Genomic DNA, 25,911 nt, shown 5'->3' with positions numbered 1-25,911 from the left:
GTATCATTTCCTCAGAACAAAGGGAAGCAGAAGAGAACCAGAGACAACACTATCCTCTCATGGACTTACTGTATGTTGCTGAAATTATCCCTGAACATGTTCTCGTCTTGTGTTTTTAGCGTGTTGTCACTGTTCCACAAAACTTACATATCGGTGGATATTTTCTAAGTGCTGTATATAAACTTCCCTTCTTCCATCGAGAGGTTACAATTCTCCGTCAATAAATGGAACTACTGCCGAGGAGGGAAACAAACCCACTAACAAAGTCTGAATGTTCCTCGTCTTAATTTCAGTTCCTGTTGCCATTGAGTGCCATGAACAGATCATGAAATTGGCATGTGCACTGTTTAATTTGTCCTCATTATTCCTTCAGCCTTACAATTGAAGAGACGACTGGGATGGCGATCTGGCCAGCTGAGGGGCGACTATCATCTGAGGCGGGAGTCGGTTTCATGGAAATATCTGCCCTCAGTTCAAAGCTAGTGACAGTGATGAAACTTTTTCCACACTGGCATTACCTCACATTACAAAGCTGACGTATCGGTTGAGATCACATAAGCTATGTTATTTTATGTGAAATAATAATCGCTTTTGCAGACAGGAGAACTGTGGCCACATCTCAGGATTGAATCCTTTTTTTTTTTTTTTAAATCACTGGCTCCAGAGAAACCCAAACAGATACTGTAGGATGAAATCCAGCTGTCTGCACATGTGTAAACACTCCAGCAATTCGCTTGGCACAAGGTTTCTGTTCTGCTCACAACAGCTTTGACACTGATTGACTCGAGCAAAGCATGCATAAACTAAAGACTGACTTCATGATGAAGAAATCCTCAACCAAGAAATCAATCATTTTCTACTGCTTTCTCGCTGCTCGGCCTTTTCTGCTTTTCTGATGGCTTGCCCACACATAATAAACAAATAAAGACATTTTTGATTGTGTATTCCCCCAAAATTCTTCAATAAAGGGAAAATATGGGAAGCAGTCTCAGTTGTTTCCAACATCAGGCCAGATTGGGCACTAAGGTAGGACATTCACATGTCTTGCTTTGTATAAGACGTTAACGCAACATTTAGTTTTACTTATAGACAAAATAACACATTTATATTGAAAGACAAATTACAAACACGACTTAAATACGTCTTACGTATTTATAAGCACACGCTCGTTAATTAATATTAACAAGTAACAATGCAACTTTTTCTTCGGCTCTTAACGAACAAGGAGGCTAAACCAATTTATAAATATTCAAAGCTTTGCATTAAGTGTCTTCTATAATAATATGTAGTGTGGTTTTACAGTAAGAAGTAGCCTACATTACAAAGTGACAGAGGGAGCTCAGCTATGAGGAAAAAGGAAAGAAACTAGCTTAAAAAATATTAAATAGACAGAGACCGATAGAGGGTGTTTATCAATTACCTTATTCAGCTTCTAGGTCCATTCTCCTTTTCTCCATTTGACTTTAAATTAAGTGTCTTTGTTGCAGTTTTTACTTTTTTCTGAAAGGACTCTCCAAAAACACGTTAACATACGCTTGCAACTTCCCTGATAGCACTGTCTGACAGTAGCTTTACAAAATGTATTTAATTTTGGGTTTTTTTAATCGTTTTTGATTAACTCCACCTGGCTTCTTCATTATGACGTCACGTTACTGCTAGGGTGCAGTACGACGTTTGGCCACATCTATTCATGATGGCGCTGTTTCTCGCGTGTAAGAAAACTCTCATTGACGTCAGTGACAGCAGAAATTGTTTAATGAGCTAATGATTTTATTTCCAACCAAAAATTGAAATAAAATAAACAAAAAAAAAGTAACAGAAAAAGAAAAGACTTATATCACTACCCCACGTTATATTACTCCTATTAGTTAATCAATTACTTCAACATGTTTGCAAGAATTATACAAATGTATCCCCAGATTGTTTGGCCTATGAAATAAATATCAAACCTAGTGTATTTACAATCATAATATCCACCCAGTGTTATAAAATATAAAAGGAATATCACTAAAACATTTCCTCTTCCATATATCTGTCAAAAATATATTTTTTTGTATAGTTCTTTTGAATTGCTTAGTATTTGTGCTCCTCACCCAACCCATTCCCAAACTTTAGCCCTTACCCTGAAATCCACAGACTCTTCTTTATTGTACAAACAGTTTTTTTTAATTAAATATTCCTCTTTAACCATAATCACAGTTTAAGATAAAACTAACCAGTGTGTTTCCTTTCGCCTGCCCGATTTCCAGACTTAACTGGATAGCTCCAGCCCAGTTTTGTAAAATGACTATTAGACTGTAGGTAAGGCAAATGGGTCTCAAAGAAAGTCCTGTTCATTCCCGTGTCCAAAAGCCCTTCAGACCTCACTAAACGGCTTGGATTGTACTTTCCCTCCTTGTCTGAGACATTAATTAATTTGAACCACTTATGGTCCCGGAAACCACCACACCAATAAAAACAGACGAGCTAAATGAAGATATATTTACCGGCTTTGTTCTGCATCTAGTCTGATGGGAAATGATTACACAAGCGTCCCACAATGCCTCCGTTATTACAGTACGGGAGGTGGCAGAATGATTTAGTAAGAATAAGTTCCAGGATTCAGATATCCTCCCCCTAAAGTCAAAGCAATTTCCACGCAAAACTAGCTCGTGTTTGCTAACTTGCAAATGAAGCTTGACATAATCTGACTGTTTGTGTGCGTCTTTTTCCAATTACATCTTTTAACCCCAGCAAATTCTATGATCATCACTGCCTGGCTGGCTCACATGGTCGGGTCCTAGGTCTGGTGGTGGTAGCTGGTGGTCATGTGGTGGGTTGTCAGTGGGGCGTGAATGCATTTTTATAACTGTAAAAGCACCTTGTAGCTTTACAGTCTGTCAAATGATCATTAACACTACAGTTCAGAGTGAATGTTATTGTCTGGAGCAGAAAGCCGGGAGGAGGAATCTGTTCCGTCTTCCACAACATTTCCTTCAACAATCGCCTCTTCTTCGTCCTCATGATCCCCCCCGACATGAGTCCGCTGCTGGGCGGAGTGGGGTTCCTGCATGTCCATGATTTTCAGGAAGTCGTAGAAGTCGTGCGCAGGAGGCCAGGAGGCGTCACCCAACATCCCTGCAGAGACCAATAAGACAAGAGATCATGAAATGCAACGTGCGATTCAATAAAGAGGACGCTGGCTTTTAATCTGATGCAACAGTAACTCATTGTCATTCCAAGTGAAGGAATAAATCTATAGCTAATTGGAATTAATAATATCGTCACTGCTGATTCCAACTTTAGCCCTGATGCAAAATTTTTTATTTCTGGTCAATTTTTCTTTTCTTTTTTTTGAATGTAACTTTGTGCCAGGAAGTAAAATCTTAAGGCTTCAAACCAGTCTGTTTAGGTGTCCTGTTTCCCCAATAGAGAATGGATGGAATGTGCTGGATGACAATCCTTCAGTCCAGATTGGCGTGGACGAGTCTGGGCAGGGTCTGCGTCTTATCTTAGCACACCAACACAAACTACAGGGTCAGGAGGTCGAGAGTTAATGGCTTCAGAGAGCCACGCTTCATTACCTTGCCTTCATAAAAAAAACCTTTTAACATGCATTTAGCTACTCGACTCAAAGTTACTTTTTTTCCATGAGAGGTCCATTACGTTTTCATCATGAAGCACAATCGTTGTCATGTTCCTTCACAGACATCGTGGATCATACACACATTCTAAATCTGGTATCTCCTTTTTTCCCCCAGTCACTATAAATGTGTCACATGTTGTTTTTTCCGTGTTCCTTTTTTCTATGCTTGGAAATGTTGAACAGAAGCACGTCAGGTCCTCAGCAGACGCAGTGCTGCTGACAATGCGCCATCTGCAGAGCCGGTTCTAGAGTCTGCAGGGGCCTCGGGCGAAAATGCGCGAAGGGCCCCTCCAGTCACAACTCTCGTCATTTCCCATTGATTTATAGTGACGAACTTTGGTTTTCACAAGAGTAATGCATGATGTGCTAAGCGGGGTAATGATAGTGAGTGCTGCCAGATGGGGCCCCATTAAGGAGGTTTCCGACTGTCTAGCGCTAGTACTGTGTTTTAAGTGGCCAAAGTAGTTGCCTCTGGCTGTATGGAGTCATCACCTTAGAAAGACCTCACTGTTGTCAACTCATCCCTGCATGTATGTTCCAAACCACTGCTGGAGCCACTTCCTGCTGCTGCTGCTGCTTGAGAGAGAAGCTCACGTCCAGTACATCCAAGCTGCTCAGCCGCCTGCTGCTTCTGTTTTTGCTGTCGGATGCACAAAGTTTGTTTGCTTTCCAGCTTTTTCAGGCAAATGAGGTGTGCGGTGGAAAAATTAATCAGGTGTAAAAGTGAGAGTGAAATTTAGCTGAGAGAGAGAGAAAAAACCCCCAACCAGATGCAAACTGCAGTTTTAACAGCAGGTGTTCAGAGAGCATCAAGATGGCTTACTTATAAAGAGGCATTAAGTTGGATAATACGTTTGGTAATCTCTTAAGGAACATCTTCTCCAGCCATCAGTTTTTAAAATTTATCACTGAAACTTCCGCATAAAAATGTAAACAAAGGCCCTGCAGTGTGCGCAACGCTTTGTTGGAATCCGCCTCAGTGACAGCTGTGATAGATAGGAATAACTCTACAGATGCAGTCTGAATTCTTTCTGGTGGTCTGGTTTGGCTTTTAAGGGCCTTAAGAAGTCGTCAATGTTAAATTGAGGCCTTTTCGTTGCCAATCAGCAAAGAGGGGGGGGGGGGGGGGGGGGGGGGGGGTCCAGACTTTTTTTTTTACTGAGGGGGAGGGAGGCAACTGAGGCACCGACTTATGCACCTGCTGGTGATTCTTTGCCGTCCTCGACTTTCTGCAACCACTGCAGGACAGAGGGCGCTCCGATGGGGGTGTTGGAGGGGTACTGATAGATCTCATCTCCTGAGGGCAAATGGGTGAGGACCAGAGCAGGAAGAGGGGGCATGGAGCCCAGGTAGGACCCCAGGACAGACATACCAGCTGGAGTACGGCCACTGGAACACAATGTGTTAAAACGATGAATAGAGCATAAAACTAGCAAAATGAAAAGATGAAAATGTGGGGTCATTACATCGAGTGAGGCGAGTCTGTTTTATTGATTGACTGAAGGACCGATCGATGTACATACAGGTGGATCCAGCAGGCCAGGTATCGCTCCATCTTCCCCCCGCCCAACTCCACCACTCCGCTCATCTCCTCCACCAGCGCCTGGTTCTGCCTCCAGCCGATCTCGTCCTCCTCTTCTCCCACAAAGAGGAGGAGGAGGGCTTTACCCAGCGAGAGGAAGGATGGCAGGTTTTCCACTGTTAGCTCAGGCTGGAGATAGAAGAGAGAAAAGATGGAGCTGAATAGAAACAAAACCTTTTAGAGAAAAAACTGATGAAAACAAAAATCTGGAGAAAGAAAAAAAAAAATGTTTTACATCAGTTATATGAGTGGCTATAACAGCAACACGCCTTATTATGAGATCTTAACAGCTATGACAACTTAAAGTACTGGATGCAAATTCAGCTTTAAAATATTTTATTCATCACTGCATTTTGGCACCATTTAAGGGACCGTATGCAAATGATTGAAAATGTTCTTTTCATTACAATTTTTGTTAAATGTTAAAAAAAATGTTTTAGCATGAATGTAAATTTTTACTGAGGGAAAATAATGTAAAGAACAATTTTGAGATTTAAAAAGAAAAAAAAAAACTCATTCCCATTTGTCATCGTCAGAGTGAGTCTTGTTTTCTTAATTCTGCTCCCAACTGGCTTGAATACACTTAATGAATCAATCAAACTCTCTGTGTTTGATTGCTCGAGCTTTGTATTTCCACCATAAACACCAAACTTTGCGCTAAACTTGGCGCCGATATCTACACTTCATCTTATGTGGAGCCAGATCAAACAGTGCGATACAGCTTTTCATACACTCAGCATGAAAGAGAGCTGTTTCAACATCAGTTCTCCTTATCTGTTTAAAGAAGAGAACGTGAACTCGGACATGACGCCTACTCTGACCTTGGATATTGTGGAAACTGCGTCCAAACTCTGTGAACGTCCACATATGGTGCTTGTTATGTGACACGCTTCCAAGACTTCAGCCGGTTTCATTCATTTCAACCTTTTCATGACACTCTTTCTCAACGCAAACACGACTGTATAACCCAGAAGGACACTCCCGTCTCCTCCTTTACCAGTGGATGCAGCAGTGTGGACTTAATGTGCGCGCGCAGCTCTTCGACAGAAGTCGGCACGGTCAGCGAGGAGGGACGACTCTGTGTCCTCCACGATGGAAACACAAACACCGCAGGAAGGTCCACAGTGTGCTCTGCAGCCCTGCACGGAAAAGATCACACTCAAATAAACAGGTCATTAACGTGGCGGATTTTAGGCATAAACACAAAATGAGCCCTTCGGATATTTAACTTCATCGCAAAGTTTCGATGACATCGCTTAAACATAACGAATGACCGTGAAGAGAAGTAGTGCCTGAAGAGCATCTCTTTGAAAGCAGAATGACACGACTGAACGTGGCGCCGTTACCATTTCTCTGCCAGCTCATCTGTCAGCAGGCCGCTCAGCGCCTCTCCGCTCAGGGATTCCGCCGCTTCGGTGAACAGCGTCACACCTGACAAGACAGTCGCATCACACGGTCACATCGCCACACAGCGCGACTTAAAGCAGGCCCTGATTGTGAACAAATGGGGTCGCAGCGCCCTCTGCTGGAGAATCATGTAATGAAACCAATCATCATTCCCTGTATGTATGTGTATTCAGTATGAAGACTACTCTCTTAACATTGCATCTTTTCAGACACAAATTAAAACAAACGAGTGCACCAATGATTATTTATCTCCATTTATTGACTACTTTGATTTTCGTTTCTTTTACATAATTTTAAGTTCTAGATTTGATTTGAGCGGCTGAAGTCTCTGACACACAACGCGATCGTCGCCCTAGTTTCTGCCTTTTTTCAGCTGATTCCATACGTTGAATCGACAACGGTCGACTTTAGGATGGTTGGTGAGAGGACTCACTCTGATTGGCTGTTCAGAGGCTTCATTTAACTCCGACACAAGATCTGGAAAGCCTCTTGATCATGTCGCTGTGCTTTTTGCTCGTGCAGCCTCTCATTATTTGTCGCCTCTGCCTCTTCTTTGTTTTTTTTTCTCCTAAAAGACCAAGGGCTAAGAGTACATTTTTGGCGAAGACAAAAGCGCTGTGAGGCTACGCCAAAGTCGGCCATCGTCGCCACGAATTCTTCGCCGTCTGAGCTCCTTCATAAACAGGAAGTGATTTTCATACCTGCATCTGTTGGTTTTTCAAACAGCCCAAGCACTCGGTCAGGCTTGTGGCCCGCCAGCTCGGGGTGAGGCCCCTCCTGGAGAAATGATGTCACTTCTTCTCGGGTGGACAGCAGCACGGGAGAAGCTTGACTGCTCCTGGGGGGAGAAACGAACACATTCACAGATGTTAAACAGAGAGACCGTTAACACTTCAAAAAGACTGTGAGCTCCTTTGGGACTTCTACTTTCAGGAAAGGCGGTAAAGGAAATGGATGGTTGGTCTACGTGGTCCATTGAGACCCTCTTTAGTTAAGAAATGATGATAAACAATCTCTGGGTAAGAATACAGCTCTTCCTGTGGAACGCCAAAGCAATAAACCAATTTTTAGGCCTCTAGTGAGGCTGCATGTATTTGTCCTTTGATTTCAAAAGCATTGGGATATGTAGTCTGTGTTCGATGCAGAGCGTTGCATTGAAGGTCATCGAGCTGTACGCCAGAGTCTCCTTTCAATTTGACCTATCGAGCGTGTCTTTGGACTGTGGGAGGAAGGAACAGGGAGAACATGCAAACTCCACAAGCTCCAGAGTTGAAGGTCATCGAGTTGAACTCCCGAATTTCCCCTCAATGGGCTTATCAACACTTATCTTACTTACTGCACACTTTGGAACTGTGCCCTTTAACTCTAATCTTCATAACGTATAATATGTCATTAAAGGGTTACTCTGAAAGTTAAGTTAAACTATCTTTAGAAGAGAGGAGAACCCATAAAAACCTAATTCTGAGAGCAACGGGTAAGATATGTTAACTTTTAGTGCCTTGAATATGTCAAAAACACTGGATACTACATTTCCCATGGTGCAATGTATTGTGTCTTTCCCACATAATTCAATGGTGAACACTAACTGCACATATTTATATAGCATCTTTAAATGGACCCAACAACAGGCCCACCCAAATTGTGACTTTCTGTTTGTTGTATTAAAAACGAAACAGATGACATCACGATGACATCATCAGGGTCTGTTAGCCTCCATAATCACAGAAGGGGTCGTTTTTTCCCAAAGCTACATCCATAGTAGTTTCCTAGAAAGTATCTCACAGCGTGATGAAGCGATGCAGCGCCTCAGTACCCAGCATGCCTCTGTACTGCTGGGCCGGCAGCTGGGGGCGGAGCAACAGGATGCTGGGGAACGCCGTGATTGGCCGGAACGGGATTGGGAGGGAGCTGCCTGTCTGAGCGGCGCAAAGGTCGGTCCACTCGCCGCAGTCGACCGCACACATCTGGACCTCGGAATCTGAAGTGATCAATTAATCAGGAAAACATCAGGACAAATTCAATGAGCTTCAGAGAATTTTATCACCAAAAAATAAGAAATGACAGAAACTGAAAATTGACTTTTTTATGTATTTGATAGTAAGGTATGTCAGAGGGTTTTACATCCTTTTTCTCTTTTCTACTCATTCTGTTTATCAGATTATTAAAAAATGCCAGTCATGCTGTTTACCTTCAAGTCTCTCTGCAACTTCTATAAAGGAGCTGAGAAAAGCCAAAGCAACAGCATCCCCTGGTGGTAAAAACAGAAACTACAGTTCAGTCAACCCCCTATATTTTCTGCATCCCTTTTTGATGTTTTTAGAAATTGTAAGTCTTACATCTGAGGTAGAAGAGCACCACCGTCCGGCTGCTTTGAGCGACCACAGCGTGGAAGTTTTCAGAGGTAAGCTGGGTAATTGAGTCCATGTCCTGCAAGTTGCCTCGGTTTTCGTACACAGACGCCGCTACTTCGTCGTCCAGCTCGCCTGAGTAGAGACACAGAAACACAACACAGATTAACTCACGCTCTCCCTCCTTCGCTTTCTCTTTAAGTCACCGTTTGATTTCTTCTTTATCATTCCCTCCATCAAAACTCTTACCAAAATGTGAATCCTCCTCCACCGCCTCGTCCTCCTCTTCTTTCTTCTCCACCTCCTTCTCTTCGTCTGTGAAGAGCTCCAACACCTCGTCAAGGTCGTGCAAGGTCAAATATTTCACGTCTGAACTCTTAAAACACACAAGCAAAAAAAAGAAAAGAAAAGTAAAACACCCATGGGAAAACACCTGGATTTATTTATAACATGTGCATGAGGACTTAATACCTTCCCAGGCAACCTGTAAGCAGCATTATATTCATCTGGGGTTTTCACTGCAGGACTCTGCCTAATGACACACACACACAGATAAAACAGCTTTAAAATGGATTGAGAATCATGCCAATTAACTGCAGAAAAAAAGAGGAAAAGCATATCAATACCAGAAAACACTATCAAAACACACTGTTACTTCCTAAACAGTGGCTCCAACATGTATGTACCTGTGCACCAGTACCAGCAGGGCGAGGCCCCGGAGTCTCCAGGCCAAGGTGACGGCCGTGTCCCGGTCTAGATGCTCGGTGGCAGGATGAGCGAACAAGAAGACCTGGGGCGTCTGCTGGTAGGGGAACACTGGGAGATGGACTGAGGAGGGGTCTTCGTGAACTTCAGACTGGAAGTAGAGACGCATACAAATATCCCTTTAAAAAGCCACAAGAACGCCTTGAAGCTTCAGCGTTTAGCCAGCTCTTGAAACCTTTCTGCGTTTCTAACCTATCCAACTTATTAACTAAACAAAAAAATAGACAGATTTATTTATAATAAATGCCTTAAAAAGAAATCTTTGTTAAAGTGTAACCACATTATTCCACTTTTACTGACCACGAGTGGAGCCTCCATGAGCTGCAGGAAGGAGTGGAGGCTGAGCGTGGTGAGGGGTTTCCTCATACGAGTTAAAGGGCAGCGCTCTGAGGTCGTCGGGTTCCTGTGGCTACCGCGACGTCTGCAGTGGAGGAACCACACCTGGGAGGGGTGAGACAGCTCGTCGACGCTGAAAGACATGCGTAGAGGGAGTTAGACACGAGACGTACAACTCTTCTTCCTTGGCTGTGGAAGGCGTCAGAAAGTGATTCATGTCGAAGGAAAGAAGGGAACCTACCCTAGGTGCTTCAGAACGGGGCCCCCGGTTATGAGGATGAACTGGTATTTGGATCCGTACACGTACGCCGTCTCCATCATGGATCTGTGCTCTAAAGTGAGCCAATCAGCACAATCAGTGTTCGCGCAGAGAATCCAACAATGGTTCTGTGTTGTCTTCAGAAATCAGGACACGTAATCAACTGGAAACTTCGATCAATTTGCGAGGGAATTTAATTCTGCATCCTTTTTTTTTTTGGACATTGGTTGCGCACAGTTTCTCTACCTTGTGTTCCCAGACTGCGAACGTAACCCAGCACAAGATCCCTCTTCCCTCTGGCGGCCTTCTCCATGGCCAGGAGGTCTGCGTCTGTGTGGACGTACTTCACCTCTTCACGCAGGATGGCACTGAGAGGGAAGTCGACAAAAGAGGGAGGGAAAAAAAAAAAGAAAAGAAAAAAGCTCAATTTTTAAACAGAATGGTGAGAAAAAATATTCAGGGACGAAGCTGGAAAAAGCTCGATGAACTGAGCGAAGGAGGGACGAGGGACTTTAACTACAGAGGAGTCGAAGAAGATGTGCTTGGTCTGACATATTAAGGTGAACTTCCATTCAGGAAGTCAACTATTTTATGATCAAATAAAACAAAATGTGCTTCATCAAGGACTAAAAATGTGTTCATGCTGCATTCTACATAACACAACCGACTCCAGGAAGCCAAAACATGGAATAAAAAAAAAAGAAGAAATGCTTTAATCAATTGTTAAATATTCTACTCAACTTTAAATATATGTTGTACCTTCAGAATAAAAAGACATCTTCAACCATTTCGGAACAATAAACAAGCTAAAACAATGTATAAGCCTGTCAGCCTTACAACAGGACTTCAGAGACGATGGAGTTGACGTCAAACACGGTGTCCAAATCAAAACCAAGGAACTCCTTTCCACCCCTGACGGAGAGATAGTGCGGTGTTACTACATCAAAGGTTGTGAGTTATGAATGTGAGCGCTGATTGTTGGAGCTTTGTGAAGTCTTCACTCCCTACCTGAAGAGAAAAGCCGTGTGCAGCACTCTCTCTTCTGTGCAGTATGTGTGGACCGGCTCTTTGCTGCAGCTGACCTGAAAAGAATAAGCCCAACTTCAGTATCCATTTCTGAAAGTAATAAAGTTAAACTGAGCTTTAATGTGAAAGATGGAGTATATATCTGTGTAACGACTGCGGTTACCTTGCCGACCAACACCCCATAATCCTGCAGAGCCTCAGCAGACTTCTCCAACTCCACCAAGAAGAGGGAGACTGTCGGAGAAACTGAAGACAAATACAAACAATCCTAATCCGTGTCAAAATAAAGTTTAGATAGATGAATGGATGGATGGATGGATTCGACAAGTTCTAAACTATCTTGTCTCTCATGTGAGGCCCACCTCCATGCTCGAAATAGATGAACATCATTTTCCCTGAATGCAACTTCTCGTAGAAGTCTGCTGCAGTGTACTCAATCAGATCAGACGTGTTGGCCTTCTCCGTGCATCCTCCTGACCTCATCCACAGCAGGAAAACGGCCAAACGCATCCACATCGTCGTGGAGCACATGCTTCTCTGTGGGGGAAAGAAGAGATGGAGAAGGAGTAGGGTTAAGTTTAGGTTTTCAATGGGAGATACAAGAGGTCCCCATAAAACAAAGTCAACACTAAGCAGTGCATGCAAACGTCCTGCCTTGTTTTTATAGTACATATCTAACTGTTACATATGAAGTAAAGACGGACGCATGCAAAGATTACCTGAGACAGTCGAGGTGGGGTTAAGAGTTTTCTCTTCCCAAGTGGCAAAAATGACACACACTGCAAACAACCCCGTTTTTAAAAGTATATCTAAAAGCATCATGACAACAAATAAAGCGCAGCAGCATTTCCCAGAAGAGGAAAGCCCAGATAAAAACCACGCATTTTCTACAACTTATGAGGAACATACGGGATACAAGGTAGCTCTTTTGCTTTGCATTTTAGCAACTGACAGGACAGATATTTAAACATAGTTCTAGATGATGTATATGTTAAGGCTGTACACTAATGTCTACAATCTTTTTGACTCCCAGCTGTTTCCAGCTTCGGCGTCTTCTTCTTCTTCTTCTTCTGGTTTTATGGCAAACAACGGTTGGTAGATTGGTAGATTTCCGCCACCTACTGGTACGGAGTGTGCATCAAAACATGTAATATGTACTACTTTTTATAAATAATGAAATGCAAATAAGCCATTATATCTTCTCACTACTTAGTTTTTTTAAGGTACAGAAATAAAACAATATAAAAATAAAAAAATGACATGTTCAGCTGTTTCTTTTTTATCCACGGGAGTCGCATCTGTCTATATTACGTTTTCCTAATATGCGATAGCACTTCCTAATTTTCTTTTAAGAATAAAAGTCTTCATTGGTTAACTTGTCTGTAGTTTCGTGATACGAACTACAACATTGTTTGCAACAAAATGCTTGCATTAAGACGACGCTTGTTTTACAGTTTTATTTTGAATAGGGAACACAATTCGCCGAAATTGTTGGCTTCCGCTCTTCAACTTGACGTGAAATGTCAGCAACTTAATTTGACGCCTTTTTCTCCGTGAGAGACGCCCACGTGCCTTTTCAGCCAATAAGATCAGAGTCTGGTTTTGACTTTAAGCAAATGGCCAATCATAGAGACAAAGGGCGGGCTCTATCGCAGCTGACATCATCGTGGACCAATAGAGAGGGAATAAACTGTGGAGGTTGGGTGCAAAATTAGCCAATAACGCGGTACATCAGGAGATTTACTAAAGAAACTGTGGCGCATCTTTGGCTCTGGAGTCCGCTGTTCGACAAGCAAATGAATGTGGTGTTGAGCCAAGATGGCGGCCTGTAAAGTATTGGTTTCCGCTTTCATCGAGAACAAGAGGGCGGGTCAAAAGCTGCATCACAGCTGATCTGGAGGTCCCCCCCCCTTAAGTTGTTTTTTTGCAGAGAGGAGCTTTGCAGAGATCTACATGGGGACCTCTCTCTTGTTTTCTGTCTCGTTCTTGTTATTTTTTTTCAACCTGGCGCTTTGCAAAAAAAAAAAAAAACCCAGTTTGTTCTTCAATCTTATATCTCGGATTTTAACTCCAACGCAGTTTCATTATGTCACTTCGTTATAGAATAAACTGCCTTTATGGCACATTCTCACCCGAATACCTTTGTTTTCTTGTCAGCCACGGAGAATGTAGTCCAGGTCTGACCCAGTTTTAGTGTTTTTGCCCTTTACAGCCTCTAATGTGTTAGTGCGAGCCATCAGTGGAGATGTTTCCGGCAGGAGTGGAGGTTAATTCCTATTTGTTTACCTCACTGAAGGAGTCCCATGGAGCTGCAATCTCCCCAACACTGGAGCTCAGTCTAACTATCATCTACACCGTCCTCTACTCTTTCTTGTTTGTTTTCGTCTACCTGCAGCTCTGGCTCATTTTGCACTACGGACACAAGCGCTTCAGCTACCAGAGTGTGTTTTTGTTTCTGTGTCTGCTGTGGGCAGCACTGAGGACGACCCTCTTCTCCTTCTACTTTAAAAATGTGGTGCAGGCCAACCAGCTGCAGCCTCTGGCCTACTGGCTGCTCTACTGCTGCCCTGTTTGCCTTCAGTTCTTCACATTATGCCTGCTGAACCTTTACTTCACACAGGTGAGACTGCCCTATCTTTTGTGTGTCTGTGTTTGAGAGAGAGACTGTGTGTGTGTGTGTGCAGGGTTTGTGTGTGTGACCTGATTTCACAAAACTGCTGACTTTGCAAATTTTCATTGTATTCATTTAATTTCACATATAACATGTACTATATTAACTTTCTTTAAAGTGAAAAATGTTGTATTTAATTTAACTGTATTCTTTCGACTCCCCTGGATGATAATGTCCTTTCCCTATAATCCCCCACCCCAGAACCCCCTTTTTTTTAAAGCTCTGCAAGGACTGTAACCCAATTCTAGTTAAAAGTGTGCCAATGCAATCCAAAAATAAACATTGTCACAAACATCTTGTTGCATTGAAATCCCAGTAAACAAGCCTCAAATAATGACAAGCTATTCAAAAACTACATCTCCCAGAAGGCTTAAAGTGCCCCTATTTACAATGCCTGCTCAGTTATTTATCATGAAAAAAAGTTGATTTATAGAATGAAAATCTGGTCATTTAAAATGTCTTTGGAAAATGTAAATCATTTTCTTTAAATTATGTTTATATAGAACTATATTTTATATTTATGACGATATTTTGATTTTGATTTTTTCCTCTTCATTAAAATAGTCTTCTAGCCATCTTAATAATTTGTTTGTTTTGGGCCTGTTGTTTGAGAAGCTTCATGAAGACCTTGAGCTGATTTTTTTTTAAAAAGCATTTGCAGTAACAGTATGTAAGTGAAAATTATTATAATTCTTTTTTTTTTTGTAAATTAAGGACAAGTCACAGTGAGACAACAGTGTTGTTAGCTGGAAATACCACGTGACCTTAAAGGAACAGTGCCACATTTTGTCACTGCTGTTAACAGCAGCTATTCCAGGAAGTTGCACCTAGCTGAGAAATAGTCCCTCACATGATCTCCTCTAACACTACAGCTTCATTGTCTTACAGTCTTTGATGTTTGTAAAACATAGATTAGATACAACAAGTCAATTCATTGTTAAACCTAAAAGCAGGGAAAGTTGTTGTCCCAGTTTTCAGACTTTATGCTAAGCTAAGCATTTCCTGGCTTTGGCATGATACATGACATGATACGTAACTAATGTCCATTGGTAAAAATAAATGTTGTAGGCTTCCATTAATGTTTTTCTTTCACACATGCATAAGACAGAAGCAAATGGGTTGGGGTTTTTGGGCCCAGCATCATATTCTCCTCTAGCGTGTGTTAATGGTGTGTATGGTTTGAAGGAGAGGGCCGCAGCTGGTCAGTCATAGTTGTTTAACACCTGCCCACTCAAATTGTCAAAGCCCTGTTTGTTCAGTCTCAGAAAACAAAAGAGGTTCAGTTGGTCATCACACCGGTTCGGTCACTGCTTGAAAGGAGAAAAACATTGTGGTATCTTAATCACGTGAGTGTGTGTGAAGAGAGATGAAGCTCGTCCAACAGGCTGAGTGGAGATTAGGTAATGAAACCAGCTGTGTCATATGACTGCTGAACAAACATTTACCCCCATTAGCTGCTCTGGGATTGGACTCCCTCTGAACACATGTTTTGGTTGTTGGGATACATAAAATCAATAGAAGTGACATTATGATGGCGCACATATCCCCCTCACCATGGTTAATAAAGGGTTAAAAATGTTTTATTTCCATCTATGTAGGGAAAACCTTGTGACTGGCCTGCTCACTGAACACACTCCTTCCTGTTTGTGGTTTCATATATAGACAGGTCAGACCTGAACTATATATCAGGTTCTTGTTTTCTGCAACTTTAAAAAAGCCTCTTTCACTAATATGAAAGTTAACAATCCACGCATGGGGAAAGTTTAATTGACATTAAAGCTGCTATGATGATTCATCTTTCTAACAACAAATTAAAATGACTACTCATATGTCAAAGTTGTCTGTCATAGTAACAATGCTATATAGAGTTTTTCCTGTGTGTGCCAATCAAGACATGAGGTTCAAGGTTCTTTATTGTCAAATATGCTCCATGTTAAACATACAGCACAGATGAAATTGCAATCCCCCCCCCCCAGTGCAAACCTGCAGTGCATAAAAAGAGCACTAAAAAAAAACTAGCAATACTATACAACAAATAACTTAACTAAAGACATTTGGACAACAAATAACGAACAACAGACAATCGACAGACAAGGGCACTTGTGAGTATTTCACTATGAGGTAGTATGTGGATAAATTACTATGAGGTAGAATGTGGATAAATTACAGTATTAACAATATAAACAGATGAGATAGATAGATAGATAGAGAACAGATAGATAGATAGAGAACAGATGAGCTAATCAGATCTATTTTTGTTGGCTGTAAACGTTAGCTTCTGCAGGTTCCTTTGAACAGGTGTGTATTAGACTTCCTGTGTGTCTGCACCCAGCCTCAAGTGGACACTCAAGGAACTGCAGGATTTTTGCACTTACACAGTGGTTAGATAGACACTTGGCTTTTTGTGGAGGATTTTTTTGTGGATTGTGGAGGGTTTCATTTTTCAACACTGGAGGCTGCTTCTTTTACACACAAGTTGGCAACATGTCCCTCTCGGATCCAAAAGCTTCTCCTTTTTTTCACACAATTATCGGCACCAAATAATCTGAGTATAGCTGATAGCTAGCATCAAACTGGTTTTGAAAGCACATTATACTCAAGTTTTCATCCATCTGGTCATTGATAATTATTATAATTTTTCTTATCTATTGTGATAAACTCGGACTAGGATGTGAAGATTGCGACCTCTCACACCGCACTCACTTTGTCTTAAAACTACAGAACTGTCAAGACTGCTCAAACACGAGCAGAGGAAAATGCCAGTTAACAAATTCATCGCTCAGTATGATTAATAATTTGTTCAGCCCATGTCCCAACAGCGTTCCCACGTTAGTGCCTAACTGCTGAACAGCCTCTTTAATGTCGAACTCGAATGTTCATAGGAAGCTGATATAACATCACGGCACTATGACACGGCCTCCGCCTGACAGGCATGTGGGGAAATAGTTGAGTGCCGTGTTTTTTTTTCTGATGAGTCAGCAGATGTGAAAATGACCTGTGATTTACTTCCCCTTTATGACATTTAGTTCTTTCTTGTTGAAGAAAATGATCACGTATATTAGTATTTAAAAGTGACTGTGTTTTTTTGGCTGGTTGCGACATGACCTTGGTTACAAATTAGCTCCCCCCCTGCCCTACATTCCTCCACAAAAAGCCAAGTGTCTGTGTTTGAACCCACCGTTGTTGACAATGTTGAGCAACCCTGCAGACCTTGGTCACCATGGCATCACTCGTATTTAATGTCTCTTATCATTATTAATCACAGCCTGACGGATAAACAGACTTTGAAAAGGTTCTATGAGTTTGTGCACGTCGACATTTTTCACACTCAAAACATCATTCAGGGAAGGGATGTGTGAGTCCCAGCTTCTGTGCACATACTGTACATTGGACTTGTGTACAGTTTGATATTTTGTAAAGTCACCTGTCTCACCTGAGAACATGAGCTTTTGGGGCTCTCTCTCATTTCAATCTCGACTGCATGTTTAAATAAATGCGACTGTCACTGCGACATATCATTTGCATAGTACAACATTAGCTCCTGGCTCAGCTTCTTATCTACACTGTGAAGACACTATAAAAACACACAACCGGGCTGCAGTGTAAGCCGTAGATTCACGTTGAGTAGGCAAAAAAAAAATGAGGAGGTTATATTCTTATGTAAAAAGAAGATATGCCTGGCTGCACAGTTGCTTAAATGCTGCAGAAAGAAGTGTATTTAATCAACGCTTGGACCAGAGATCAGTCAACTGTGAGTCTGTTAAGGTGACTCAACCAAACTGCTCGACTCCAACTTGACAGAAGTGCAGCTGTGCAGCAACTCATTTCGGAGGATTGCTTGATAACATTATAGGATTTGGACATCCATTCGTCTGGTGTGTTATTCCCTAGATTGATCCAAACGTTCTCTCTGTGGCTATCTTTTCTAATTCAAGCAATTGAATCGACCAGACGAGGTACTTAATCAGGTTTATTGTGACGTGAGTCTGATATCAACACTGATGCTGTGTATTACTTGTCTAACCTGTTCCGAAATGCCCCCTTAAAAATTTTTTTTTTAAAAGAGCTCTATTTAAATGCAAGCAGAGCAATTGAAAGGAGAACTACAATAAAGAGTCAGTGTTGCAAAATGTCAACACCTTGTCAAAAATCTATCATTTAATGCAAATACATGCATCAAGCAGACGCATGAACAGAACAGAATGGATACAACTGCAAAGCTGTCGTGAGCACTCTTATATGAAAGTTTGCAGTTCGCGTTGAAATGTTGGCCTTGTAGCCAAAGAGCCAATCAGAACTCCTGGAGCCTGCTGACCGCTTTGTGCTGAAATGTTGACGAGAGAAGTGAGGAGCGACCTTCAAACACATCAAACTGTACAGAGTCAAATTTTAACTCCACAAAATCTGGGACACTGGACCGGGCTGATGTGGTTCACTCACTTCCTGGAACCACTTGACCTGGTGCGTTTTGAACGATGACTTAAAAAAAGGACAAAGATGTATTTACATCCCTTATTTGTTCCCTCTGCTCATCTGTAACGACACATTTAGACATACATTTTTAAATAACCTTTGCTTGAATGTTCATGATTATTATCTGTGTTGGTTCCAAGTCATCCAGGTCACGGTAAATTTCAAGCTTACCCCAAAGATGACTGGACAGATCAGGATCTTTAACTAGTCCGGTTACCTTTGGATCAAGCTTTGAATTCATGATTACTAAGTTTCTCCTGGAAACACATAGCCAACATATTTCCTTCAGCTGATTTAATCTTGCAGGATCCTCTGCAAATGTGTAGTTTGATTTTTCTCTTTTTTTAAAACGTCTGTACTTTGAGTGAATAAATTGTACAAGTAATGGGCTTTGTAGCGCAGTCAAACTTTATTGAGTTCTAAAAACCCCTTAATTGCTCACTAATCAACTACTGGTAAGCTTTTAAGCTTACTTGAGCATGTACAGTAAATAAGAAGATGTAAGGACGGCTTTGTCCTGTCTGATTTTTATGCAGCATAAATCTGCTTGTACTTGAAAAAGAAAAGCAGGAATCTTCCCACAACCAGTCAAATTCCCACTCCTCTCGAAAAAGAAGCCTTCCGACGCCTTCGCTCCCTCGATCCTCTTTCTAATCCTCTCAAATCTTTCTCATTGTTTGTGTTTTTTTTTTTGTTTTTTTTTCAGGCAATTTATAAGTTTATTCCTGCAGAATAATACGTGTGGTGATAATACGTTTTTACTTGTTTTCAGGTGATGTTTAAGGCCAAAGCCAAGTATTCCCCAGAGCTCACCAAATACAAGTAAGGTGCCCGTACTACATCGATGATTTAACGTTTACTTTTATGTATTCATCTCATCCTCCTCCTTCCCGTGCACATTTTCTTTTCAGTTAATTTCCACTTTCAGCAACATGAGTTTGAATTTTTATGGCTGCTCTCTTACCGTGTGTGTGTTTCACTCTCTCTCTCTCTCTCTCCAGGATTCCTCTGCGGTTGTTCTTCCTGTGTCTCAGTATATTTTTCCTGGTGGTGAATTTAACGTGTGCATTGTTAGTGCAAGGAGCTCTGGAGCGCTCTGACTCACCGAGGTAAACAGAAAACATCAAGTATTTTCTACTCCTGCAAAGCCTGTGTGTTTGAGTGTCGTGAGTTAATCGCCTTTTATGTCTGCAGTGATGGCGGTGTCAGACACGCAGTCCTGGCCCGGGTCTTGATAAACGACAGTCTCTTTGTCCTGTGCGCTGTGTCTCTGGCTGTCTGCATCTTCAAGATCGCCAAGATGTCCTCTGCAAACGTGTACCTTGAATCAAAGGTAGGAATAGTAAAACTCAGGTGAAGTATATGTGCAAGTGTGTGCGTTTAAAAAAATAAAAAAATAAATAAAAATAGGCCAAGAACACTTTTTGTGCAAAACTTTCCCTCACCTTTATAAGATCCGGAGCTCTGTTTGTTAATATGCTTAGATGTTCAAAGCTAACATTGCTTCTCTCTTGGGACGATTCTTTTTTTTTTTTTTTTTTTTTTTCCAGTTTCAAAGGCCATATAAGACTCACTTAGAACAGCTCTTTGACAATCTTCATGTCACCTGCATAAACTCCAGAGCTCTGACCGGATCACTAAATGCTTACATTGCATTCTGAGTAGTAGATACAGAAGTTTCCGTCTTGGGATTTCACGGACTTTGCACACTTAACTTTTGTGAAAACCTGCTGGTAAAAGCAGAAAAAAAAAGCACGTCAATATCCCTGCATGCATTGACATTGCACAAAAATGTTTGCACTCGGGACGACTATTTCCAAAGTGAACACGTTGCTCCAGACAGTTATAAAGAGCAGACATGTAGAGGATGCTAAATGAGAGTCTCTTAATAATTGATTGCTTGCTCACAGTCTGACATTTTGGGGCAGGACAGGCCTCAGTCCTTTCGGTTGCTGAAACTGTGGCCTATATCTGACATTCAATTACAGGCCAGTAGCCGACTGATACATGAGCGTGAGCTTGTAATAAGCACACAGTAACTCTCTCTCTCCCCCTTCTCCCCTCAAGGGTACATCAGTGTGCCAAGCGACTGCTATTGGAGCCATGGTGATTCTGCTCTACACTTCCAGAGCCTGTTACAACCTGGTGGTGGTTGCCATGTCGCCACAAGACAGACCCAGCACCTTCAGCTACGGCTGGTACAGCGTCTCGGATCAGGTACCACAAGTGTCTTCAGTTATGAACGACAAAAAAAAAAAAAAAAACGTTTTATCTTGTCATGAACCCTGTGTCAGCGTGTGTTTATGTGGACAATCCATTTCAGGAGATTTGGGGAGACAAGTGAGGTGAAGGGCTTTGTTTGGCTATAAATAACTGGGTGTTTGTGTTTGTTTGTGTGTGTGTGTGTGTGTGTGTGTGTGTTTGTGTGTTGGTGGTTTGGGTGGCTGTGTGTCCTGACCTACATTAGGGCTCAGCCTGTATTTGACATGATACACACCCACAGACATCCACATAATCTGACATTACAAATTATTCCTTTAATCCGGTCTGTATACCAGATGTCAGCCCAAGCATCCCAACATTTCTTTGTCCTATCTTTGAGTTTATACAGAAGTGTGTCTTCTATGCTTGTACTACTGCATGTAGCTACATTACACACGTACTATTTCATTTTTGTGTGATTAAAAAGATGATTTAACGTAATAATAATGTATTTAACGCCAAGATTGTAGGTTACCTCATCTTCGACTTTCACAATTTGAAAAAGGCAGACCTTCGTCTTGATTTTTAGTTTTCTGTGATGTTCAGTGCAGTTTTTTCCTCTAATTGGGGCACTTTGAATTGCCTTTGTGCCATATATCTGAACTTGCCTTGCCTTGGGGTGCTACTACCCCTAGTGGCCCTGAAGGGAATTGCAAGAGCAATTTGTGAATTTTTTTTTTCCTTTTTTTTTTTGCAAGTCGTACATAATTTTTTATTGAGTTTTTAAATTGAATGAAAGCCAAATCAAGAAAATGGATTGGTCACTGAAATGCAGGAGAGATACGGCAGATAAAAGAAATATCAACGACACAAACGGAAACTACGGAATAATGATGCTTGAATGCCTGTTTTTAAACCCTCCCAAGGACTGTGCCTTTCCAACTATTGATCAAATTCAGTGAAAAGGTTTGTTTTTCATAAATTGGACAATGCTGGATGTTGTTTGGACACGCCTGGTTTAGCTTCTTTAAGATCTTGGTAATAACAATTAGAACCGTATATCATACAATGTGTTTGTGTGTGTTACAGGCTGATGTGCAGGAGGTCAGCGGTGAAGCCTACATTGTGTTTGGGATCATTCTGTTCTTCTGGGAGCTGCTTCCTACGAGCCTAGTGGTGGTTTTCTTCAGAGTGCAGAAACCAAACCAAAACCTGGTAGGCAGAAAATACTTGCAATAATCTGTCGGGCAGGACTGTAATCATTTGTGAGCTGTAAACTTTAAACACATCTTTATCTGTCAGACTCCTAGTGGGATGATCAACAGCCACAGTTTCAGCTCCAGAGCTTATTTCTTTGACAATCCTCGACGGTATGATAGTGATGATGACCTGTCCAGAGGGATCAATAGTAGGAGTGATCGTGCCAGGTGGGCACACACACATACGCACAGATGCATTGAAAAATCAATGCCCTGCTGGATGAAATGGCCTGTGATTGATGTTTCTTGTCTCTTTGTTTTCTCGCAGCCTCCTTTCAACAACTCCCCAACTTGGTACTTCGAGTTGGTACGGCTCTATTCAACGCAATGGGAATCTGACAGCGGGCGTAGCAACCGGACAGCAGCCACCTTCTTCCACGGCCCCCCTCCTCTTCGCCTACGGAAACATCCAGACTCACCCTCACCACCACCACAACTTCTACTCCACCCCACAGAACAACATCTACAACCATCATCACAGTAACTTCTACTCCACGCCGCAGAATTATTACTGCGGGTCACAAACATATTTCTGCACCCCACAAAATTAAGCAAGTTCCGCTGATGGGTTGAGAAAGACTGACTAATAACTCCCAATATCCCGTCACAATTCTGCTTCTCCAGATACATTAAAGCAGGGTATTGAGCGATATTACAAAAATGCTGCTCTGGACCAGATTGAACTAAGATATGTGTCCAGTTTCCGAAGAAAGGTGGTGACATGTTTAACTGCTCATGTAGGACACGGTCCTCTTTAACTTGGGAAAACAAGTGCAGGCTATGGAGACGCGTTTTTAGCATAGATGGCAAATAGGCCTTCAGCTAAAAGTGCAGAGACCAATTCTTTTAAATTCCCAATGAGCGGTTATATTTCTCAAATTGCAACCATGACCAGATAATCATTAGTCTTTGCGTATTTTTCGCCATTCCTTTTTAAATTCAATCAAATTGTGCCTCTGTGGAATATAAAATAATGCTTAGACAGGCTACAGGCCGGTCAAGCTAACACTTACACTAAAACTTATTTGCTTGATTTGAATTAAACAACCATATTAATTAGCATTCAAATGTAACATAAGCTGGAGAAGACCAATGATGGGAGCTAAGCTGCTAGCTTGATTGTAAGTTGTCAAAAATGCTTTTTTAATAAGCATTTTTTTTAAAAACCCAGCTGGCCTATGCATACAAGGGACAATTTATCAGTGGTAAATTTTCTTTTTTTTGGCCTGATAATACATGACAGGAATTAGCTGTGGCTAATTTGCCATTAGCTCTTGTGCCAGCAAGAGCTAGCTTACATTAAAGGTAAACAACTTTCTTCAAAACATTAAAACAATAACATACTTAATTAATGAAAAAAAAAATAAATAAAGAAAAAACTCACCAAACCTCCATTCATCACAGACTATAGTCTTATCTAATCTATGGCAAAATTTACGCGTGGAAAAAAAGGGTAACATCAGTTAAATACATTTAAACACAATGTTAATGACCGGCTTAGGCTTTGACTAAATCTCAGTAGCAAAAACATGACATTGATGTTGGAAGAAATATTTATAAACGGGTAAGTCATGGTGTATTTACCCTTAACTCTCGCATGGAAACAATGTGGAATAATCATGAGTTTCATCCACTCAAGTCAATGTTGGGGTTGAAAGGGCATATATTAATAAGAGAGCAAAGCAACAAGATGTAAGATACAATCACTGAAGTAGAAATCAGCCTGAGGATTATGCATGAAAAGGGGGGGACTGTTCCTGAAACATATTTTTTGACCAAAAAAAACTTCATTTTAATCGGATCTTTTGTGGCCTGTGAGGCAACAGTTTGCACTTGGAAGACCTTCATCTTGAGAGAAAAGGCGCTTTGGGGCTGAACGTAGGATTTTAAACTCCTACAAGTTTCTTGTATCTCCCTCAATAATCTGTATTCTGTATTTGACTATTTATCTTTTGAGAGAGGAAACATCAACGTGCCATCACATGTTGTCATGACAAATAGTTTAATTCCTAATGGAAAATATTTTTGCACAAGAAATGTTGAATTGATGTATGTCTTTGTCTGTGTCAGACTTAATTGATTCCTAATCCACGTGTGTGAAGTGACATTGAGTTGGGATGTGTGTGATCTTAGATTTTGTTTTTTGCCGTTTTAATATGCTTTTATAAAGTTGATGTTTTTTGCTTGTTTTTTTTACTTTGATTGTTTTCCTTTAACAGATTTTATATTTTGTATCTATTTCCATCTCCTATGGTTAGTCATAAGCTCACACATGTTCAGCCTCTCATGACAGACTGCAGTAGCAAGCCATTTTTCAACTTGATGGAACATTTTTTATACATGTACATTACCCAGTTTTAAGGCCAAAATCAGCGCTATGTTTTTCCAGATTTAGGAGGGGAAAACTCAGCTGTGTTTTTTTGTTCAGCGTGATACTTTACCACTCTTCATCTCTTGTGAAATCAAACTGTAAATGACCATTTGAACTTTGACTGAATACAGAAAAAAAAACAAAGATTACGACATCAAGTTTCACTGAAAAAAACAAAACAATCAATAGTGGGAGTTAAGTTCTGTCATTTTTAGTCCAGATATTCACCTATTAGAGAGAACTTAAGATCTGCAGTGCATGCTTCTGCATCAGCGTGCAAGAACTCAAGTGTCATATTTTCCAGGGTGAGTTTATTTCTGTAAAAATGTCTTTCGCTCTGTCTGTGATCTCAAGGCAGGGTTATTTGTGTTTGTTTTTTTCCGTGGCCATACTGAATGTAACCTATCATGTGACAGATGACTAACGATGTATGCAAGAAAAAGCACTACCATGTTTAAATAAAGGCCTACTGCACTGTTCCTCGCTTTTGTTCGAATGTGCCCTTTGCACCATTTCAAGCGCAGTAATTAACAACACTTGAGCGAAATTACAAGTACGCACAGACATGAACTCCTGCAGCTGGTCATGAGGCTGAATTCAGCAGCTAACAAGTTGATGAGGGACATCCGAATTAAGTGAAGACAGCAGCTGGCAAGCTCACTGCAAAACACGGCCTAATTCTTTTTACTGCTCTCTCTCGGACATAAACAGCATTAAGGGTGTTATTAGTTAAATATCTGCAACAGGATATGTGATAGCTGTCACAGCTCTTTCTGAAGCAGTGTTATGACAATGAACAATTTGACCATATGGCGATGCTAATTTTGCAAAGGGTAAAGTGATATTCACCTAGAAGGAGACGAGATTCCCACTTTTCTTGTTTCTTGCGCTGTTTGTGTTGTGGGTCAAACAGCATGTGCAATGATTGATCATTTATTTAAAACAACATATTTAAGTCTAATCAATCTCTTTGAACAGCACGACATGAAATTCAAGAAATTTACACTCAGAGAAAAAAAGAAACTAGACATTACCACTGCAGTGTTTGTATTTTCCATAATGATCCATAGATTATTTAAACATTGTGCATATCAAATTCAACAACTTTAATCTTTATTTTGACTTCATTCAGACTTAACGGTCACATATCCTTCTTTTTCAACCAGCCTATAAACCCCCCTTTTTCAACCCTGCTCAACACAGGCCATCTCTGTCTGTAGCTTTAAACGTAAATGAGCACACATTTTCTGAAAAGTGTTAGTGTGTTTTGCATAATATGTGACCTTTAAACTACATTAGCTCAAAGTCTTCCACTCTCAGTTTCTGATTTAAATGAGAAGCATTTAATATCTGCATCAAAAGTTCATTAGTTCAAAGACAAAACTGATTTTCAGGTCTCAAAAGTTTCCAATTCTAAAACACACAAATGGTAAGGTTTCCAGTTTTCAAACAACCAATGAGATCACAATAGACTGACTTGATTCTTGTTGACACAAAATTAGAGTCTGCTTTGTTTTCCTGCCTTTCCGGAGGTCAAAGAACTTGGTCAGTGAAGCTACTAGTGTTGCTTTACAGTCTTGTAAAAGG

The 25,911-nt window shown here is 41.1% G+C and overlaps 2 protein-coding genes across 2 annotated transcripts; one reads left to right on the top strand and one right to left on the bottom strand.

Moving 5' to 3' along the window:
- Positions 1 to 1,749: 1,749 nt before the first annotated feature.
- Positions 1,750 to 12,433, bottom strand: txndc16 (thioredoxin domain containing 16). The gene is made up of 20 exons (XM_079336362.1): positions 12,068 to 12,433; positions 11,711 to 11,885; positions 11,512 to 11,594; positions 11,331 to 11,404; positions 11,160 to 11,234; positions 10,569 to 10,690; positions 10,305 to 10,395; positions 10,028 to 10,196; positions 9,649 to 9,818; positions 9,434 to 9,494; positions 9,212 to 9,338; positions 8,951 to 9,097; positions 8,803 to 8,862; positions 8,397 to 8,592; positions 7,316 to 7,452; positions 6,554 to 6,638; positions 6,205 to 6,346; positions 5,149 to 5,336; positions 4,824 to 5,014; positions 1,750 to 3,117 (listed from the first exon to the last, which is right to left on the bottom strand). Exons 2-20 carry the CDS (start codon positions 11,877 to 11,879, stop codon positions 2,897 to 2,899), a joined length of 2,508 nt encoding a protein of 835 aa, XP_079192488.1. The 5' UTR covers positions 11,880 to 11,885; positions 12,068 to 12,433; the 3' UTR covers positions 1,750 to 2,896.
- A 665-nt stretch (positions 12,434 to 13,098) lies between these two features.
- Positions 13,099 to 24,803, top strand: gpr137c (G protein-coupled receptor 137c). Its single transcript, XM_079336224.1, has 8 exons — positions 13,099 to 13,968; positions 19,265 to 19,314; positions 19,494 to 19,601; positions 19,687 to 19,825; positions 20,560 to 20,709; positions 21,784 to 21,909; positions 21,997 to 22,121; positions 22,222 to 24,803. Exons 1-8 carry the CDS (start codon positions 13,594 to 13,596, stop codon positions 22,502 to 22,504), a joined length of 1,356 nt encoding a protein of 451 aa, XP_079192350.1. The 5' UTR covers positions 13,099 to 13,593; the 3' UTR covers positions 22,505 to 24,803.
- The last annotated feature ends 1,108 nt before the right edge of the window (positions 24,804 to 25,911 follow it).

This window comes from Symphodus melops, assembly GCF_947650265.1.
Source record: "Symphodus melops genome assembly, chromosome: 23".
In the NCBI taxonomy this organism is placed as follows: domain Eukaryota; kingdom Metazoa; phylum Chordata; class Actinopteri; order Labriformes; family Labridae; genus Symphodus; species Symphodus melops.
The sequence above is the reverse complement of the archived record's forward strand: the minus strand, read 5'-3'. Positions and strand labels throughout refer to the sequence as shown.

Excerpts from the sequence above, each read along its gene's own strand:
- txndc16 (XM_079336362.1), bottom strand. The coding sequence starts at position 11,879 with ATGTGCTCCACGACGATGTGGATGCGTTTGGCCGTTTTCCTGCTGTGG. Across the intron at positions 7,453-8,396 it reads CTGCATCGCTTCATCACGCT|GAGCAGTCAAGCTTCTCCCG; the intron begins GTGAGATACTTT and ends TTCTCCCCCCAG. Across the intron at positions 6,639-7,315 it reads TGAAAAACCAACAGATGCAG|GTGTGACGCTGTTCACCGAA; the intron begins GTATGAAAATCA and ends CTGTCTTGTCAG.
- gpr137c (XM_079336224.1), top strand. The coding sequence starts at position 13,594 with ATGTTTCCGGCAGGAGTGGAGGTTAATTCCTATTTGTTTACCTCACTG. Across the intron at positions 19,315-19,493 it reads CCAGAGCTCACCAAATACAA|GATTCCTCTGCGGTTGTTCT; the intron begins GTAAGGTGCCCG and ends CTCTCTCTCCAG. Across the intron at positions 19,826-20,559 it reads ACGTGTACCTTGAATCAAAG|GGTACATCAGTGTGCCAAGC; the intron begins GTAGGAATAGTA and ends TCTCCCCTCAAG.